This window comes from Cervus canadensis, chromosome 3 (genome assembly GCF_019320065.1).
Source record: "Cervus canadensis isolate Bull #8, Minnesota chromosome 3, ASM1932006v1, whole genome shotgun sequence".
Lineage (NCBI taxonomy): Eukaryota > Metazoa > Chordata > Mammalia > Artiodactyla > Cervidae > Cervus > Cervus canadensis.
Window position 1 is genome coordinate 112,224,444 of NC_057388.1, and position 18,479 is coordinate 112,242,922.

At 50.4% G+C, this 18,479-nt stretch overlaps 1 protein-coding gene across 4 annotated transcripts in view; it reads right to left on the reverse strand.

The window, feature by feature from the left end:
- ZNF746 (zinc finger protein 746) overlaps positions 1-18,192 on the reverse strand; it is a 21,638-nt gene extending 3,446 nt beyond the window's left edge. For 2 of the 4 annotated variants that reach the window (XM_043464038.1, XM_043464037.1), the window contains exons 1-6: positions 17,902-18,192; positions 14,624-14,923; positions 14,418-14,499; positions 12,773-12,886; positions 1,492-1,683; positions 575-700 (exon numbers count right to left, since the gene is read on the reverse strand). In XM_043464038.1, the coding sequence (XP_043319973.1) occupies positions 575-700; positions 1,492-1,683; positions 12,773-12,886; positions 14,418-14,499; positions 14,624-14,923; positions 17,902-17,925 (838 nt within the window). In that variant the 5' untranslated portion in view covers positions 17,926-18,192. Of the gene's footprint in view, positions 1-574; positions 701-1,491; positions 1,684-12,772; positions 12,887-14,417; positions 14,539-14,623; positions 14,924-17,901 lie in introns of all 4 variants that reach the window. The other 2 variants (XM_043464036.1, XM_043464035.1) reach the window with 1 other exon arrangement.
- Positions 18,193-18,479: the final 287 nt, after the last annotated feature.

Below are 18,479 nucleotides of genomic sequence, written 5' to 3' on the forward strand. Positions count from 1 at the left end.
CTAGGGAAGATTGAGGGCAGGAAGAGAAGGGGACGACAGAGGATGAGATGGTTGGATGGTATCACTGACTCGATGGACATGAGTTTGAGTAAGCTCCGGGAGTTGGTGATGGACAGGGAAGCCTGGTGTGCTGCAGTCCATGGGGTTGCAGAGTCAGACACGACTGCGAGACTGAACTGAACTGATGGCAGTTCTTTCCAATTTGAGCTGGTGGACCTCTGTCTTTGGTAGTGCTAATACCTAAGAATTGGTTCCGGTTGGGTTTGGCTTTTCCAGGCCAGAGAGGGGCCAGGATTGCTGAGTCTGGGCAAGAGGTATATATTCTCTCAAGGGATCAGCCTGTCAGGACTGACTGGTTAATAATAGAAGAAAGGAACTGTGGGAAACATGGACATTCTCAAGAAAGGCTGTTCAAGTCTAAGAACTTGGAAGGAGAGAAAGGCCAGACTGCACAGAGTTCTCGGATCACTGGCCTCTAAATGCCTCCTGGCTGGCGGGTCTGGCGCCTCAGAGGCAGAGGCGAGCACTTCCGGCTCTCCACGAGCACTTCCGGTCCTCCCGCCATACCCCGTACCTTCTGTGGAGGCGGCCGTGCTGAGTTTCAGCGTCCCGTCTGAGCAGGCGGAGGAGGGGTGGTGGGGAGGGAGGTCGGCCTGCCAGGAGGTGGGCGGGATAGTGGTTGAGAAGTTGGCGTGGACGCCTGCAGTGAAGAGAGAGCAGGCGGGCGGGCGGGTGGGTCAGGGAAAGAGCGGGGAGGCAGGTGCCCGGGGACCCCACCCACGGCAGCTTTCCCGCCCGAGCGTCATGGCCCCACCTCTCCTGAACCAGCTTTTGCCCCCTTCTCTGAGGCACCAGGAAACGCAGATGTCACTGACTCTTGTCATACAGCACCCCCCCCCCCCTTTTTTTTCTTTAATTTTTTTTGGAGTATAGTTACTTTACCATGTTGTGTTAGTTCTGCTGTGTTAGCAGTGAGTCAGTTATACGTGTACACATATTCTGTCTTTTTCGGATTTCCTTCCCATTTAGGTCACCACAGATCACTGAGTAGAATTCCCTGTGCTGCACAGTACGTTCTCATTAGTTGTCTATTATACATAGTGTATACACGTCATTCCCAGTCTCCCAGTTCATACCACCTCCCCATCCCTACCCCCTTGGTAACCCTATTTGTTCTCTACCTCCATACAGCCCCTCTTAGGAGGCAGCTGGTGATTTAAATGCTCAGTGCTGGGGCAAGAAGAACAGGGGTGTGGCTGGTGAGAGTGAAGCAGAGAAATACCAGGACAAGAGCATCTCGGAGCCAAGAGGGACTCGCAAGATGTCATCTGGAGCAACCCCTGCCATGAGGTGGGGAACCTAAACTAGTCAGGCTAGATGTTCCAGAGCCCGCAGCCCTGCCGAGGTGCTTCCAGGAACTCCTCCTCCCAGACCTTGCCCTCAGTCTCTACATCTGGTTCCCGTTGTCTGCTCACAGCCTCAGCCACTCACCAGAGGCAGCGTCGGTAGAGACGTCTCCTGCTCCAGAGTCGAGCTGGCTGAGGCCCCACGGCTCCTCCCCGATATCTGGCTGTCCAGCTGCCCATGCCTCCACACCCAGAGCCTGCTGCTCCTGGAGCTGGAGCTCACCTTCTTGCTTGATCTGCATTAAGAGGTCAGGGGCAGGAACTGGGGGCCCTGAACCTGAGAAAACAGAGGATGCGTGAGCGACAGCATCAGCAGCCCTGGGGTGGACACACTTCCAGCCCAGGAAAGGCACACAGGGCCTTGCAAAGGTCAAAGAGCCTGGTGGGAAGGGAAGGCAGGAGCTCAGAGGAGCTGCGGGGCCTTCCAGGCAAAGCACGAGGTCACATGGTAGGGAGCGCATGGGTCAGGCAGGGAGACAGAACACATGCTCAGGGCTGGATCTCTGGTCCATGAGCAAGGCTGAACTGCACCAGGGAGGTCCTGTTCTCATTTTAAACACACATAAAATCTACCCCCTGTCCCCACAACCTTACCCATACACATGTATGGGCGAGCACAAGAGAAAGAGTCCAGATATATAAGAGTCAAAGGAAGAACACAAAGTCAAACAAAGAGTTTGAGCGAGAAGCCAACTAGAGTTGCTGAAACAGGATGCAGGCCTTAGGGGCTGGGCTTTGATGTCCAAGTGAGGAGACAGCAGGGCTGAGCGGCCTGCATCATCTGGCAGCCATGAGGCTCTGTCCTGTTGGGGAGATGGGGACTAAGACCATCTACAAGGAAAGGCAGGCTATGAGGAAGCTGCCTCTTGTCCAGGGCCATGGGTAGGAAAGCCATCCAGAAGAAATTTTAAAAAATTAGAAACTTCATACTACCCATATGGTGCAGAAGCCCTAAGTTGAGAAATTCACAGAAAAGTTGGCTAAAAACCATGGCAACCCAAGAGAAATCCAAACCAAGGCAAATGCAAACCTGCCCATCAGGGCATCCCCACAAGGCAGGCCTTCCGGGGCCCCTACTAAAAGACTAAACCTACAAACCAGAAGTGGAGCCAACTGGCACGAGAGCCACAGAGAGAGTGAGCAGAACTCACTCCCACAAACTACGGGAAGAAAAGAATAGATAGAAGGATACAATAGCATATGTATGTTTAAAACAGTCAAAGAAATGAAGGAAGACTCTCTAAGACAAGGACAGGAAATTATTTTTAAAAAGGCAGATTTGAAAGAGAACCATACAGACATTCCAGAAATGACAAAAGCAGTCACGGGTATGAAAAACTCAATGACTGGCTCAACAACAAAATGAACACAGTTGCAGAGAAACTTAGTGTCTCAGAAGATGGAACTGGGGAAACAGTCCAGAGCACAACACTGAGAGATAAAGAGATAATATCTTCTGTAAGAAGAAAATATCTTCAAAGTGCTAAGGGAAAATCGCTTTCAACTCATTTTATGAGGCTAGTATAATTTTCATGGCACAATTTATACTAGAGAAACAATTTATAAAATCATTTATGAACAGATATGCAAAGATCCTAAATGAAAGAATTACAAATCAAGCCCAGTGATATGTTTTCTTTTTTTTTTTTTAAAACCTCCCACCCCAAGTCCAGTGATATGTTTTCAAAAAATAAGACAATACATTAAGAACAAACTGGATTTATCCTGAGAACTCAAGGAGAAGCTACTCCTGAAAAATGCAGTAACACAACTCACAAACCGATTAACGGAGAAAACCATACAGTCATTTCAACGGACACAGAGGCAACACTCACCTCTAATGTTTCTGTCTGACTGGTTCGCTGTGCAGAGGAACTCTTCTCAGTATGCAATATTAAAAATGATGGGTAAAGTGTAAAACCCCCAAAGTTTTTAAGCATGGATGACCTCTAAGAAAGCCTAGGTCAACCATGGTAAATTGCCAGGCGTTTCCCACTCTCTGCTGGGCTGTGATGGACTGGGCCCACCTGTGAGAAGCCTGGGGCTCAAACAGGAATGGAGGTTGGGCTGGAGACCCCTCACCACCACCACACACATAAACCTGGGCCCAAAGGCAACATCCCCAGTGCACTAAAAAAGGTGAAAACCTGCCCTGTGGAAGGAGCCTGCCCATTCTGGCCTTTGGTCTTGGCTGAATGGAAAGAACAGCTTCCCCGGGGGTTGACACAGCCCAGGTCGGTGCTCAAGGGTTTCTGGTGCTGGGCCTCACACGACAGCGTGACAGCGTGGCCCCAAAACCTCGAGGCCAAGACTGTAGTGACCTGATGACCAGCTGAGGCAAAGATTCTCAGGACAGCATTTTAAATAGCTCTCAGGCATTAAAGAACCCCCAAATATAAACCACCACCTCAACAGGAAAACCAGTCACCTCAGCCCATCAGAAATCATTAGCTGCAGAATACAAACCACAAAGACTGGACATGAAAAACCTCATACACAGAATCTGAAGTTTAATACACTCACAGAAATAAATAAGGGGAGCGAGAGCGTAATGAATAAGGGATGGATAAACAGCTGTAACATAAAATAATTGAGATTTATAAACCCAACCTGGAGGTTAAACAACAGAATGGAAACGATTGGATAGAGCGAGGTGAACCAACTAGAAGAAAAGATCAGAAGAGATGTTTCAGAGCTCAGTGAAGGGACAGAGAGGAAGATGGGAAGAGGTCAAAATTATGAACCAATGTGAACGGTTCCAGAATAGGAAAGCAGAGGAAATGGGGCCAGGCAGTATTCACAAAGACAGTGCTGCAAAACTTCCCAACTGTTGAAAAATATCAGTGATTGGAGCAGGATAAAGAAAGAGAAATTCACAGCTAGATACTCTAGTGAAACTGCAGATCACCAAGACTGATATCCAAAAGGCAGGGGAAAAAAGATTACCCGCAAGAATATTGGCTAGCAAATCATCTTCAAAGGGCTAAGAGAAGCTAACAGTCAAACTAGAATTACGTCCTTCAAATGTAGAAATGGAAGAAGGACATTTTCAGGCACATATAAACACTATACAAACCCACACAACAGTTTTTATCATCACCAGATCCACACACACTCACAAATAACAAGTGTGTATTTTAGAAGATAAACATCTCCAGATTATTTCTAAAAGAATAGAAACAATACATAACTTCCAAACTAATTAAAAATAATAGAAGGTCCTATAACTATTAAAGAACTTATATAGATAAAAATCTCCCCTAGAAAGAAAAACATTCAAAGAATAGATAACTCCAATATTACACAAACTCTATAAGCAAATTAAAAAAAGAGGGAATGCATCATAACTTTTATCTTTAATATCAAAACCAGACAAAGCCAGTCCGAGAAAGGAAAAGTATAGGCCAGGCTCACTCATGAAGAAAGATTCCAAAATTCTAAACAAAATACTTAGCATATTAAGTCTAGCACTGTTTATAGGGGATCATGAGTAACTTAGACTTTTCCCCAAGGTTGCAAGGTTGGTTCAACATTAGAAAAATAATGTAATTTACCATTCTAGGAGGTTAAAGAAGAAGAATCATATAATTGTCTCTCTTTGCAACCCTATGGATTGTAGCCTGTCAGGCTCTTCTGTCCATGGAATTCTCTAGGCAAGAGTACTGGAGTGGGTAGCCATTCCCTTCTCCAAGGGATCTTCCCAACCCAGGGATTGAACCCAGGTCTCTTGCATTGCAGGCAGATTTTTTACCATCTGAGCCACTAGGGAAGCCTATAATCATCTCAATAGATACCAAAACAGCATTCCATAAAAATTCAACAGCTATTCTTGTTAGAAATATCTAGTCAACCAGAAATAGATAAAACTCTTTTAGCCTGATAAATGACACTGATCAACAAAACCTTTAACAAATATTAGACTCAGTGTGAAAAGTCAAAAAGCATCCTCTTTAACATCATGAACCAAATGGACACCTGTTGTCATCACTTCTGTATAAGAATTTTCTGGGAGTTCTCAGCCAGCACAATAAAACAAGAGAAAACTAAACATAAGGGTTTGAAAACAAACAAAAAATTCATATTACTCATAGGGGATATGATGATCTTTTTAGAAAACCTGAGAATCATCAGACAATTATTAGAAAAGTTATTAGGACTAATGAGAATTTAAGCAAAGTTCTTAGAAATATCAATAAAAGACAACTGCATTTTCGTTTACTCCTAGGGTTTTAAGGGAGCACAACAATCACCATTTTTCTTCCCTGTCATGGATCTTAACAATCAGAGAACTAAAACCCAAGAGGAAGCTGGTGAGGATAAACTCTTCTTATAACTGATAAACAGGGATGCAGCTTTTATCTGTGGCAAGAGGGGTCCTCAGTACTGACCCTGGATCAGGAAGTCACCTACTGGACCATGGTGAAGGAGGCTTTCCCAGGTACAGCAGCATGTCCCTGGGGGCGGCCTGCTGCCCAAGGGAAGAAGGGTGGGCAGGGACTGTGCATGTCCAAGCCCTGCTCCCAAAGTCCCCGACAAGGTGCCTCCCTGGTGGGATGCCTAACCGTGTGGGAGACAGTGAAATGTTACATAACCGAGCCCTGTCAGAGGAGAAAAAGCACTGGGAGAGGGTGCTCCCTTACCCCACGACCCCAGCACACACCAGCAACAAACAGAAAATGCACCTTAAAAAAAGGCACCACTGACAACAGCGATTCAAAACATGCAAAGAATGGAGGAATAGAAGATATAATGAAAAAACGTTACAAAACTTCGCTGAGCCGTTACAGATGAGCTGCATGGAGGGACTTGACGATCTTCACAAATAAAACCCTTAATGTAGTAAAAAGGTCAGTTCTCTCCAAAACGATTAATAGAATGAGTGCAGTTCCAACCACAATCCCAACTGGATTTTTCATGGAATTTGAAAAAGCAATAGGACGTTTACCTGAAAGGACAAAGGAAGCCCAGAGTGCCAGTGAAAAAGTACCAGGGTTCCAACCTCCTGTGGCCATAAAAGTCTGTTCTGGATGGATTAAGAACTTGACCATGAAAGGCAACATTTTAGAAGAAAAATAAGATGGTGTATTATGACCATGAGGTAGGGGAAATTTTCTTAAGATATAAAAAGGACAAACCATAAAGGTTAAAAATCAGAAAGTCCAGGTATGTTAAAATAAAAAGCATCTGTTCTTTAAAGTGAAAGTGAAGTCTCTGAGTTGTGTCTGACTCTTTGTGACTCCATGGACTGTAGCCTACCATGCTCCTCTGTTCATGGGATTTTCCAGGCAAGAGTACTGGAGTGGGTTGCCATTTCCTTCTCCAGAGGATCTTCCTGATCCAGGGATCGAACCGGGGTCTCCCACATTGTAGGCAGACGCTTTACCATCTGAGCCACCCTGGAAGTCTACTGTAAATGGAGAAGAGATATATATATATAGCAAAAAAATTAATATTCAGAACAGTAAAGAACTCTTATAAATCAATATGGAAGGGGAAAACAAAAGTGTACAGAAGGCATAGGGCATTTTACAGAAGAGGAAAGATAAGTGGCCCATAAACAGAGGATATAATGTTCAATCTCATTAATTAGGAAAATACACATTTGAAACTATAAATTTTAAACCATTTCACTGCCACCAGATGGGCAGAAATTAAAATGGACGGCATAACAGGGTGCACTACTGCTTCAGAGCACAATGAGACGTTACCGGAAGAGCCGAGTGTGCACTTTCCTACAACCCAGCAGTTCTGCGGCCCAGTCTCTACCTTGAGAAACTCTTACACATGCGTAAGACTTTCCACCACAGCATTGTTCCTGAAAGCAAGAAAGTTAGAAACAGCACAAACACCCATCAACAGCAGAAGGAAAAGACGCATTGTGTGCTATATTCAAAAATACAAACTATAAAGTGGTGGAAATCATGAAAAGGAATGAACTACAGCTATACTACATCAATGTGGATGACTCTCAAAAACATAAAAGTCAAATGAAAAAAGCAAGTTGAAGAATATATATATATATATATATATATATATAGAGAGAGAGAGAGAGAGAGAGAGTATGATCTCATTCATAGAAAGTTCAAAAACAGGTTAAACAATGTTGCTGCTGCTGCTAAGTCACTTCAGTCATGTCCGACTCTGTGCGACCCCATAGATGGCAGCCCACCAGGCTCCCCTGCCCCTGGGATTCTCCAGGCAAGAACACTGGAGTGGGTTGCCATTTCCTTCTCCAGAGCATGAAGTGAAAAGTGAAAGTGAAGTTGCTCAGTCATGTCCGACTCAGCGACCCCATGGACTACATACAGCCCACCAGGCTCCTCCATCCATGGGATTTTCCAGGCAAGAGTACTGGAGTGGGTTGCCATTGCTTTCTTCTAAACAATGTCACTTAGGAATACATACACAGGTAATAAAAAGGCAAAGAAAAGCAAGGGACTGATCTCAGAGGTCTGCATTTCTGTTTATCTGTGAAGCGTAAGGGAGGATGTGGCATCTGGGAGGGACAGTGGGTACTGGAAGGTTGCAAGATTCTGGTTATGATCTATTTCTTATGCTAGAGGTTGGGAATATGGGGGATGTTGACTAATTGTTCTCTCAACTTATGTATTTTATGTTATGTATATTTATTCTGTATGTGTTTTTTATGTTATATAATACACAGTAACAATGTATGAAAGGAATAAAACAATATTTAAAAAAGAAGCATTTGGTATAATATGACAAATTTGTTCAGGATTAAAAACCGTAGCCAGAAGTGGAAGGAAACAATCTTTAATAGTTATCTTGAAAAGTCTACGGCAGATTTTTTAATGATGGCCATTCTGACTCGTGCAAGGTGATACCTCACTGTAGTTCTAATTTGTATTTCTCTAGTAATGAGCGATGTTGAGTCAGTCCTAATGAGGTGGATGAACCTAGAGCCAATTATACAGAGTGAGTCAGAAAAAGAAAGACAAATACTGTATATTAACGCATGCATACGGAATCTAGAAAGATGGTACTGATGAACCTATTGGCAGGGCAGCAATGAAAACGCAGACATAAGAGAACAGACCTGTGGACACAGTGGGGGAAGGAGAGGGAGGGACAAGTTGAGAGAGAAGCATGGAGACATACGTCACCATGTAAAACAGACAGCAAGTGGGGGTTCGCTGTGTGACACAGGAGCTCAACCCGGTGCTCTGTGACAACCTAGAGGGGTGGGGTGGCGAGGGTGATGGGAGGGGGTTCAGGAGGGAGGGGACATATACATGCTCGTGGCTGATTCATGTTGATGTATGGCAGAAACCAATATGATATTATAAAGCAATTATCCCCCAATTAAAAAACAAACAAAAAGCCTATGGCAAAAAAATGACCCTAAATGCTGAAACTAGACAGACAAGGATGCCAGCTATCACGGCTGCTATTAATATTTAACCATGTCCTATACCCACTGAAAAACCAGAAAAATAAAATTAAGAAAATTTCAAAAGAAGAGGTAACTTTTGTGCTATCCATGGATGGCACAACTGTCTATATAAAAAAACCTGAGAATCTAAATTGACAAGTCATTAGACGTAATGAGAGGTTGAGAAAATGTTTTCTTTCACTAAACAGAGTCAACGGCATAAGTGCACACCTGCAACAACTATTTAAAACATGTAATTAATTTAAAAATCTCATCCACAATAGAAACAACGATCAGGAGAAAAGCATTAAAGCCTTATGCAGGCGCACGCAGAAGGCGACAATAAACAAGTCTTCCTGTGGATAAGGGGGCTCCATATTGCAATGACAGGAGTTCTCCAGGAGTGAAATTATAGAGGAAATGCAATTCCAATCAAAATTCCAAGAGGATTTCTGAGAACTTGACATAAAGATTCTGAAATTCATATAGAAGAACAAAGGTTCAGGAATAGCCTACTTGTTTAGAAGAACAAGTAGGGAACATGTAGTCTACTAGATTTCAAGATTTATTATGAAACTAAAAACAGTGAGAACTGGTACAGAGATAGAGATAGAAGAAATGAGTGAAGACACAAACGGTGCGTGCATATATGGAAATCTGGTTCATGATGGAACAGACATTACACATGGAGAAAAGGAAGAATATCCAGTGAACTGTGCTGGAAAATCAGATGTCTTGTGGGGAAACTTCTAAAAAATTCTCCCTTGCAATCTACACAAATATGAATTCTAGTTGGATTAAAGACTTTAAAGGGAAAAGCAAAACTAGAGGGAGGCAGGAAAGGATATTTTAAGGCAGAAAAAGCACAGATCGTAAAGGCAAAGACTGGCGTTAACGACTCTGCCAAAAATTAAAACTCCTACCCAAGGACTACAAAGTTAAAAGACCTGCTACGCCTGCGAGACAATAATCCATAATGCAAATAACAGATAAAGGGTTCATATCCAAAACCATATAAACAGGTCCTGAATCAGTAAGATAATGAAAAACAACAGCAGAAAAACAGAAAAAGATAATTCACTGGAGAAGAAACCAAATAACCATCTGAAGAAGGGGCTCAGCTCTACTCACAGCTGGGGAAATGCAAATTAAAACAAGATACCATTTCACTTCCATCAGACTGGCAAACATCTAACTCTGAAATGTGGGCAAGGAAGTAAGAAGACAGGCACCCGCAAGTGCTGGGGAGCACGGATACCCACGTAACCACAGGGTGGGTGATCTGTGGTTGAGGGCAAGGCAGAGGTGCGGGCCGGCATGCCCTTCCTGCTCTGCTCCCTAGAGGAACACCAGCACCGGACACAGAGACGCCTTTGAATGTCCACTCGACTACCACTTGTGACGGTGAGAAATTAGAAACCACTCACGTGCAACTCAGGGGAGGGATGGATAATAAGTTGAGATATAGTTGCTTTTGGAATACTGAGCATCCATTTTAAATGAATGAACTTGATTTATATGCATCAACAGAGATAAGTATGAAATACAGAGTACTGATAGATATAATGACATTTATGTGATGTTTTCAAGATACACGAAACCATATTCTGTATTGTTTATGGCTACATATATACATAATAGAAGTTTTAAAATGTGGATAGAGAGGAGAGACATCGACTTTTGGAGAACTGGTTACCCTGGGGAGGAATGAGACTGAGAGATCTGAAAAGGAATTTAGATTATATCAGAAATATATTATTTCACACACACATACAAATGATGAAACATGGTACACGTTCAACAAATATTAAATTCGTACTCTGTGCTATATATATATACTCTGTGCAGTATTCTAGGAGCCCAGAATGATTATATGAACAAAATCAATAGAAGTTCTTATCCTCTTGAGATTTATATCCTAACGAAGTTGGGGGTGGTTACCAGACAAACAAATCTATAAATATGAAACATGTATCTTCTATAAATACGAAATATATTGTATTTCTACATACGTAATAGTATCTTTGTCCCCATAAAATCCGTCAATATAAAATAGTATCTGGAGAGCACGCCTGGCGGAAGGCAGGTCCAGGTGCAAGGCTCAGAGCCTGGCCCAGTGTGGTGCTCTGGGAGAACAGCACAGAGGCTGGGGCAGGGAGCGGGGGCCGGCGGGAAGAGCCTGAGGGTGTGAGTCGGTGGAAAGCCAGCAAGGCTGTCTGCCGTAACACGGGAGAGCAGACCCTGGAGGGCCGGGGAGACGGGCAGGAAGTACCTGCCATAGGCTACGCAGGAAACCAGGGGCCTGAGAATCTCAGGCAGTGCTAGCAGGGTTTCCCCGACGGGGCGGACGGGTGTGGATGAGGGTCAGAGACAACACTGGGTTTGGGGCTGCAGCGGAGGATGGAAGCTGCTTGCTGCCGGAGGGAGTGCCTAGGAGGAGCAGGTTTTGATGGCGGACAAGGAGCTTGGCGAGGCACGTGTTCCAAACAGGATGTCCGTCAGCTGAACACGGGGACACGGACCCCACAGAGTTCAGGGGAGAGGTCTCAGTGAGAGCACCCGCTGGGATGACAGGGTGTGGGTGCTGGGGGGGGCGCGCTAAGGGCACCCCAATGATGATAGGTCAGAAAAGGGGGGGCCCGGCAATAGCAAAGGAGAGGCAGGAGGAAAAGCAGGAAAAGCACCCCTGGTGCCCAGTGGAGGGGAAAGGTGCTTGCTGGGGACTGAGTTCCACAGAGCACCACCATGGGAGGACTTCACGGTTGCAGAGAAGTGGAGAGGAGGTCTGTTGAGGGGCTACACCAAGCCCAGAGACGGGGAGGGTGAGCCAGGGACCAGGCTGGGAGGGGATGAGGGGCCACGTGGCAGGGGTGCCCGCAGACGAAGGTGAGTGCCCGGAGGGGGTGTGGTGGGGGGGGTCTCGCCGGAAGCCGCCGCCATTTCCAGGCCCCTATCTCACTCTCTCAGCATGCTGGAGAGGCCAGGGAAGCCTTCCCATGGAGGTCGTCAATGCAATAAAACAGACCAGGGAAGCTCCCACCCTGGGGGGCAGCTGGCTGCCCGTGTGTCCTCACTGTCTTCCCCACCCAGGCAGCACTCTGCTCTTCGTCAAGGTCTCGCTTTCAGCACGGTCCCCGGCACCTGGGAGATTCTCAAAACATGTTTGTTGACCTAGGCTGGTGAATGCTTTCTGGGCACAGCCTGCCCCTGGGAAAGGGCAAATCGAATTGTGATAACGGCACACGTGGAAGGCACATTTCATAAATTGCCAACTAAACACATAAGACTGTTTACTAAGACAGGTGTTCAGACAAGAAGGAAAGCCCCAGGCAGGTGGTGCAGACAGACGAGGGGTCTTGGGAGGAGGCCGGCTTGAGGCTGCAGGGGTGGGAGGGTCTCCCTGCTTAAGGACAGACTGTCCCGGACCCCCGGCCCAGCAAGGTCTTCCCGTCAGCCGTTTGGCTTTTCTCATGTGTCCACCTGTCCTTCCCTTAACTTTCAAAGGTGCTGACTGGCCCAGGAAAACCTGAGACTGTGGTGTCGGGTATCCAGATTCACCTGAAATAAATCGGTGGCTCTGGTCGGACTGAAACATGACTAACGGGTCAATGTTCTGTGACTGCTAATGGGTTTCAGTGAAATCTGGTTCTCAGGTGGAGGCAAGGCTGACTCTTTGAAAAGCTATGAATGAACTAAATCCTGTCTTCATGACCTTCTACCTTCCTGTCTGCGTCCTGCTCCCTCTTCCCCTGATTCCAAGCCACGTGCACCATCTCTTTCCTAAATACTAGGTTTGCTACCTGTTTCCTTACTGGGAAGCTGAACGTGCTAAAGGTCATAAGAAAACTCGGGTTTAAAGCATTGCTGTTTTTCCTCGGCTCTCCCTGGAAAGAAGGTCATGCCTGCCCTGGCTGTGTCCTCCCCTGGGTCCACCCGACCCCCTGCTGTCTCCCCGGCCATCCCCACCCCTCACCTGGACTCGGGTCCACGGGAACATCTGGAACCTTGGGGCCAGCGCGACGCCAGCTGCACGGCTCCTTCCCTTGTTCGATCTGGGAGAGGACCTCGGGCTTGGAGATGGCATAGTCTGAGGAAGGACAGAAGGGTTAGCTTTGGCCACGTTCCACTCAAGAGGTGGGGACAGGCAGCCCGGGAAACCAAGGTGGCCTAGAAACCACACCTCTTGATTGGTATAGGCGGTGGCTCTCAAGCACAGGTGAGTCTGTCTCCCAGGGGAAACTGGTCAAAGTCGGAGATGTTTTTTTTTTTCTGAGACTGGGACGGGGCAGAGGCGCCGCTGGCATCTGCCAGCAAGAGGCTGATGGCCGTCCTACAAGGCCCAGGAAGGTCCCCAAAACAAAGCCTCATCTGGCCCAAGACACAGTGCTGAGCATAAGACACGTTGATATAGGATCTCCGGGTTAAGAAGCAGTTGTTGTTGTTTAGTTGCTAAGCCGTCTGACTCTTTGCAACCCCGTGGACTGTAGCCCTCCAGGCTCCTCTGTCCATCGGATTCTCCAGGCAAGAAGACTGGAGTGGGTTGCCACTTCTTTCTCTAGGGGATCTTCCTGACCCAGGGATCAAACCTGCATCTCCTACACCGGCAGGTGGGTTCTCTACCACGGAGCCACCAGAGAAGCCCCTAAGAAGCAGTGCCTTCCTGAAAACTGTAACATAACCTCACCCTGTTCCTGCTCCCACCTCACAAGCATGCCTTGTTGCCTTCAGACCTGCGGTCACACAGACACCATCCGAAGAGGTACTAAGTCCAGAAGAAACAGTCCAGGCCCTCTTGGGGGGTATTGCATGAGGGTAGCGGCGGCAGCCCCAGGGTCGGGGAAGCCTCCAGGTACAAGGGCAGCACTGTTTGTGAGAAGTCTGGTCTGCCCGTCTGCTCCTCGATCAAGGCCTCACGTCTCAGTAAAAGACGGCGAGAGCAAAAGCCTCCTCAGACAGGGACTGAGCGTACAAGATCTGAGAGTCGGAGGGGCCTTCTCCGCTCCAGGTCTCAGCAAGAGACAGAAACGGCTGTGCTCTGGGCCTGGTTAGGAGAGGGGCCGCCATGCCTCTCGGTTTGGCAACCCGTGAACTTCATCAGGCAAAAGACAGCCTTTGACTCAGTCACCCCGGGCTCAACTTCAGTAAGAGGAGGGAGATAACTGTCCATGGTCGAGGGTCCCAGTGATTTACATTCCTTGCGATAAAAAACCACCAGCAGGAAGAAAGAGGTGGAGATCTCCCTGTGCTGCCCGTGCTTAGTTGCTTGGTCGTGTCCAGCTCTTTGCAACCCCATGGACTGTAGCCCGCCAGGCTCCTCTGCCCATGGGGATTCTCCAGGCAAGAATACCGGAGTGGGTGGCCGTGCCCTCCTCCAGGGGATCTTCCTGACCCAGGGATCAAACCCAGGTCTCCTGCATTGCAGGTGGATTCTTTACTGTCCAGGAAGCCCAGGAATACTAGAGTGGGCAGCCTCGCCTTTCTCCAGGGCATCTTCCCGACCCATGAATCAAACTGGGGTCTCCTGCATTGCAGGTGGATTCTTTACCAGCTGCGCTACCAGGGAAGCCCTGAGACTTCCTTAAATCACATTTAACCAAGAAATGAATCGCATGCCTTACCCAGGGAGACCAGCGTCTCGTAGTTGCCCCTCATCACGTGCTTGTATAGCTCCTTCTGCCACTCGTCCAGCTTGCCCCACTCCTGCTCAGAGAAATACACGGCCACGTCATCAAAGGGCACCTGGAACCACAGGGTCACGCAGGCTCACCCGCACGCCGACGGGCAGGGGCCGGGGGCTGTCCCACCCCCGGTGCCCAGGGCTTACCTTGGGGGCCTCGCCCTTGCTGCCCGGGGGCAGCCGCAGAATCCAGAAGTTCCTGTTCCTCAGCAGGTTCTCCACGTTCTCCAGCCGCCTCTGCAGCAGCCCGTACTCCTGGAGCAGGGTCCCCAGCACGGCCCACTTGCCCTCCAGCTGGTTCCCGAACTCCACGGCCGTCTTCTCACAGTCGGCCAGCTTCTTCTCGGCCATGCCCGTTCGGCCTTCTAGGGAAAGCAAGCGGGCGGCCTGCGATTCGATCTTCCTCTCCATGGCCTGAATCGTGGCTGCCATTGTCCAGGGAGAAATCTTTCGGAAACAGAGAAGAGACCAGCATCAATCATTCCACCTGCTGTGTTCCGTGAGCAACCTCTCCCCGAGGCGTCAGGGAGCTGGGCTGGGAAGGGGTAGTAGCGCGCATGGCGGGATGTGGGGGTGTCCAGGCCGGACCTCCGCCTGGGGGGTCAGCTCCTCTGGGTGGGTACCCTCCAGGCCTCTGCAGCCCACCTGTGGAGACCCCAGTCACGGCACTCAGCGCCCTGTACAGTTACCTCCCGCCTCCGCCTCTGAAGGCAGTGCTGTGTCTGCCCACAGCACACTGAGGCGCCCACGGAAGGCGCGCGGTGCAACTGTGCTAGATAAATAGTGACTGCAAGCTACTGGTATGTTTTAGTGGAGAAATAGTAAACTGCAGGTTTACTAGCGCCCAGCCAGCACCTCCCATCATAACCGCACAGGATCTGTCTATTGACGATGACCTAGCAAAAAAAAAAAACAGCTGGTTCACTGAAACGACACAAACACGAGCATTGCTCAACTGCTCTTTTAAAAAAGCATCTCGTGTCTCTTTAATAAACACAGAAATCCAGTAACCAATTCCTCTCCACCCTAGGACAATCTGATTTTGTCCCTTTCCCAATCACTACCCTCCTCAAACTAAAAATCATCATGACTGCAAATCTCCCCCCTCCACCCCCAGCCAAGAGTTAAGACTCCGATCCAACACGAGTGCCCTGCCCTGGTGAGACTGACTTTTTCCCTCTGTGTTCCACCCCTCCCAAGGGGAGAATCAGTTTCAGATATTCTTGGTGCTGCCCCAGGATCAGTGACACACCTTACAGACAGGTGAGGAAGGTAAAACATTCGCCATCAGGTTAGACTTTATATGTGCTGCAACCATAGTAAAGATACAGAGACTCCCCAGTGACCTGCCGGTCACAGTGACCTGCCTGGCAATTTTGCTTTGGGTGGGCTGGACCACTAGACACCCCCTACACACACACACACACACACACACACACACACATCTGAAGGTAGGACCCATGGGTCAGGGAGGAAGACCTGATATTTATACCTTCTGGCAGTGTCTGAGGATCAATGGTACCTTACAACACTCTGAAAATCATTGCTAACCAAATGTCTGGTGACTATCTGCAAAGTTAAAAAGTGACTCATAGGAACCAGTGAGGATTCATTTAGACAGTTGCTGAGAACCAGGACATGGGTGGACACCTCAGAAAACAGTGACAAGACAGTTTGAAAACAGGTTGGAAAAACTGTCGAGAACAGAGCATCCAGGATCCTGGGGTTGTCTGGAAGGCTGCTGGACCGATGACCTCTGACCTGAAGAAGGAAGACTGATCTCAAAGGATGGGGAGGAGCTGGACTGGCAGAGAAACAACTGGATGTGGGCGGGTCTCTTGCTCAAGAGATAGGTGGTTCTGCCCTGAGGCTGTGGGGACCATGCGCGTGGGCCTGGCACCTTGGGCTGGCTCAGCCCTGCCTCTGAGTGCCAGGCGCCCCTGGGCGCGGGGCCAGGTTTCTTCCCTTCCCCTCGGTCCTCCTCTGGTGACCCATCGCCGACATAGGGCCCCAACTGCTAACAAGTGTCTTCACTTTATGGCCCAGCTCAGTATCCCCTAAAATCCTACATAACCTTCTCCAAGAGCATCCGACTGCCATTATCATTATCTTCGTGTTGCAAGAAAAGGGCCTTTGCATAAACACTGACCTTATAAACAAAAGCACCGCCCAGTTTTCTGACATGTTAACGGGGGCCCAGGGAGCCTCCTGGAAGGCTTCCACACTATTTGGTGGGAGGAGGCCACTGCTCAGGGCCCTCTCCTCACTGAGGGGTGAGCGGACGACATGGGGCTGGCCTCAAGGCTCCTGATAGGGCAGCGGAAACTCTCCGCCTGGGAGCCGATGGGAAGAGAACGGCCAAAGCCTTCAGTGGCTCCCCACCCGGGATGGTGCAGTCCAGGCCCTCACACCCCTTCCAACTCTCCCTGCGGCCTCTTCTCCCCCTGCCTCCCTACCGAAACCGCCTTTTCCAGGCAAACGGACTCCTCCTCGAACACGCCGGCCGGGGCCCGCCTCTCCGTGTCCAAGCCTCCTTCCTATCGGAAAAGCTGCACCGGGTCCGCGCACAGGCTGATGAAACCCGAGCCTTCGCCTGCAAGCCCCGCTCGCATCTCAGCAGCCCAGGCCCGGACGGTGCCCTCCCCTGCCTCTTTCGCCCTTTCCTTCGCCATCACCAAGAGTACCTGTCTGCCTGCCCCGAGGCGCCGAGTGTCCCGGCACACAGAGAGACCCTCTCTTCCCACGCACTTGCCGGCTGTGCGATCCTGGGCAAGTTAACTTCTCTAGGCCTCGGGTTTTTTTCATGACAGTGAGGACCTACCCCCCTCCCCCGCCCCCAGGTTTGCTGCGAGGACAAAATCACGCCTAACGGCTGGTGCCGCGCCTGCCTCTACGAAACCGGGGGGAGCAGCTGTCTTGCCAGCCCCGAACCTCCCCCCCCACCCCGGGAGCTGGGCGCGCAGAGGGGGACTCGGTGCCTGGGAGTCGCGGCCGCTCCGGACACCTCCCAGGTGCCACCAGGCCGCTGGGGGGAGCTGGGGGGTAGCGAGCGGTGGGCAGAGAAAGGAGACGCGGGGTGGTGGTGGGGGGCGCGCGCGGAGATGGGGGGGGCAGCGGATGGGGCGGGGGCAGGAAGCCCTGGAGGATAGCAGGAACTCGGCGAGGGGCGGCCTGCGGTGCGGGGACGGCCGGTTCCGCCCGGCTCAGGCTCGGCCCGGAACGGGGTGTGTGGGGGGAGCGCCCAGCCGGCGGGCGGGCGCCGTAGGCCCCGGCGGACCCCGAGTCCCGCTCTCCCGGAGCCCCAGGCCCGGCGGCCCGGTCCGGCCCCCGGAGCCCCTCCCTAGGGCCTGCGGCGCCGTGTGCTGGGCCCCGGCCACCCCGGGGGCCCCCGAGTCCGCGCGTCCGTGCGCGCGGGCCGCCCTTACCGGAGCCGCGGCCGCCTCGGCCATGGCCCTGCGCTGTCCGGCCCGGCCCGGAGGAAGTCGCCGCCGCCGCCGCCGCCGCGCGCGGCCCCACGCAGGCCGGCCCCCGGCCTCTCCGCAGGCGGCGCCTGCCCGGCCCCGCCGTCCCCGCCCGCGTCGCTGCGCTCCTCGCTGGCCGGCCCGCGCCCCTCCGCCCGCAGACGCGCCGCCGCCGTCAGCGCCCGGCCGGTCCACACTGCATCCTGGGAGCCGGCGCAGGCCCGTGAGGCTTCCTGGAGGCAGCGCGGCCGCACAGCCCCACCTGCAGCCCGGAGAGGCGAACGGCAGGCGCGGCGCCCGCCCCGCCCCGCCCCGCCCCGCGGCCCGCCTGCCCGCCGAGCCCCCGGACGCTGCCCGGCCAGCCGGCCCAGCTAGTCCCCGAGTCCCCCAACCCCCGCCCCGCTGACTTGCCCACACTCCCCCTCACTCCGACCCCCGGCCCCTGCCAACCCACCTACTCACCGGCCGCCTGATCCACCGGCCCGCCGATTCCCCGGCTCCCTCGATCTACCGGCCAACTGGCCCGCCACCCCGATCCCCAG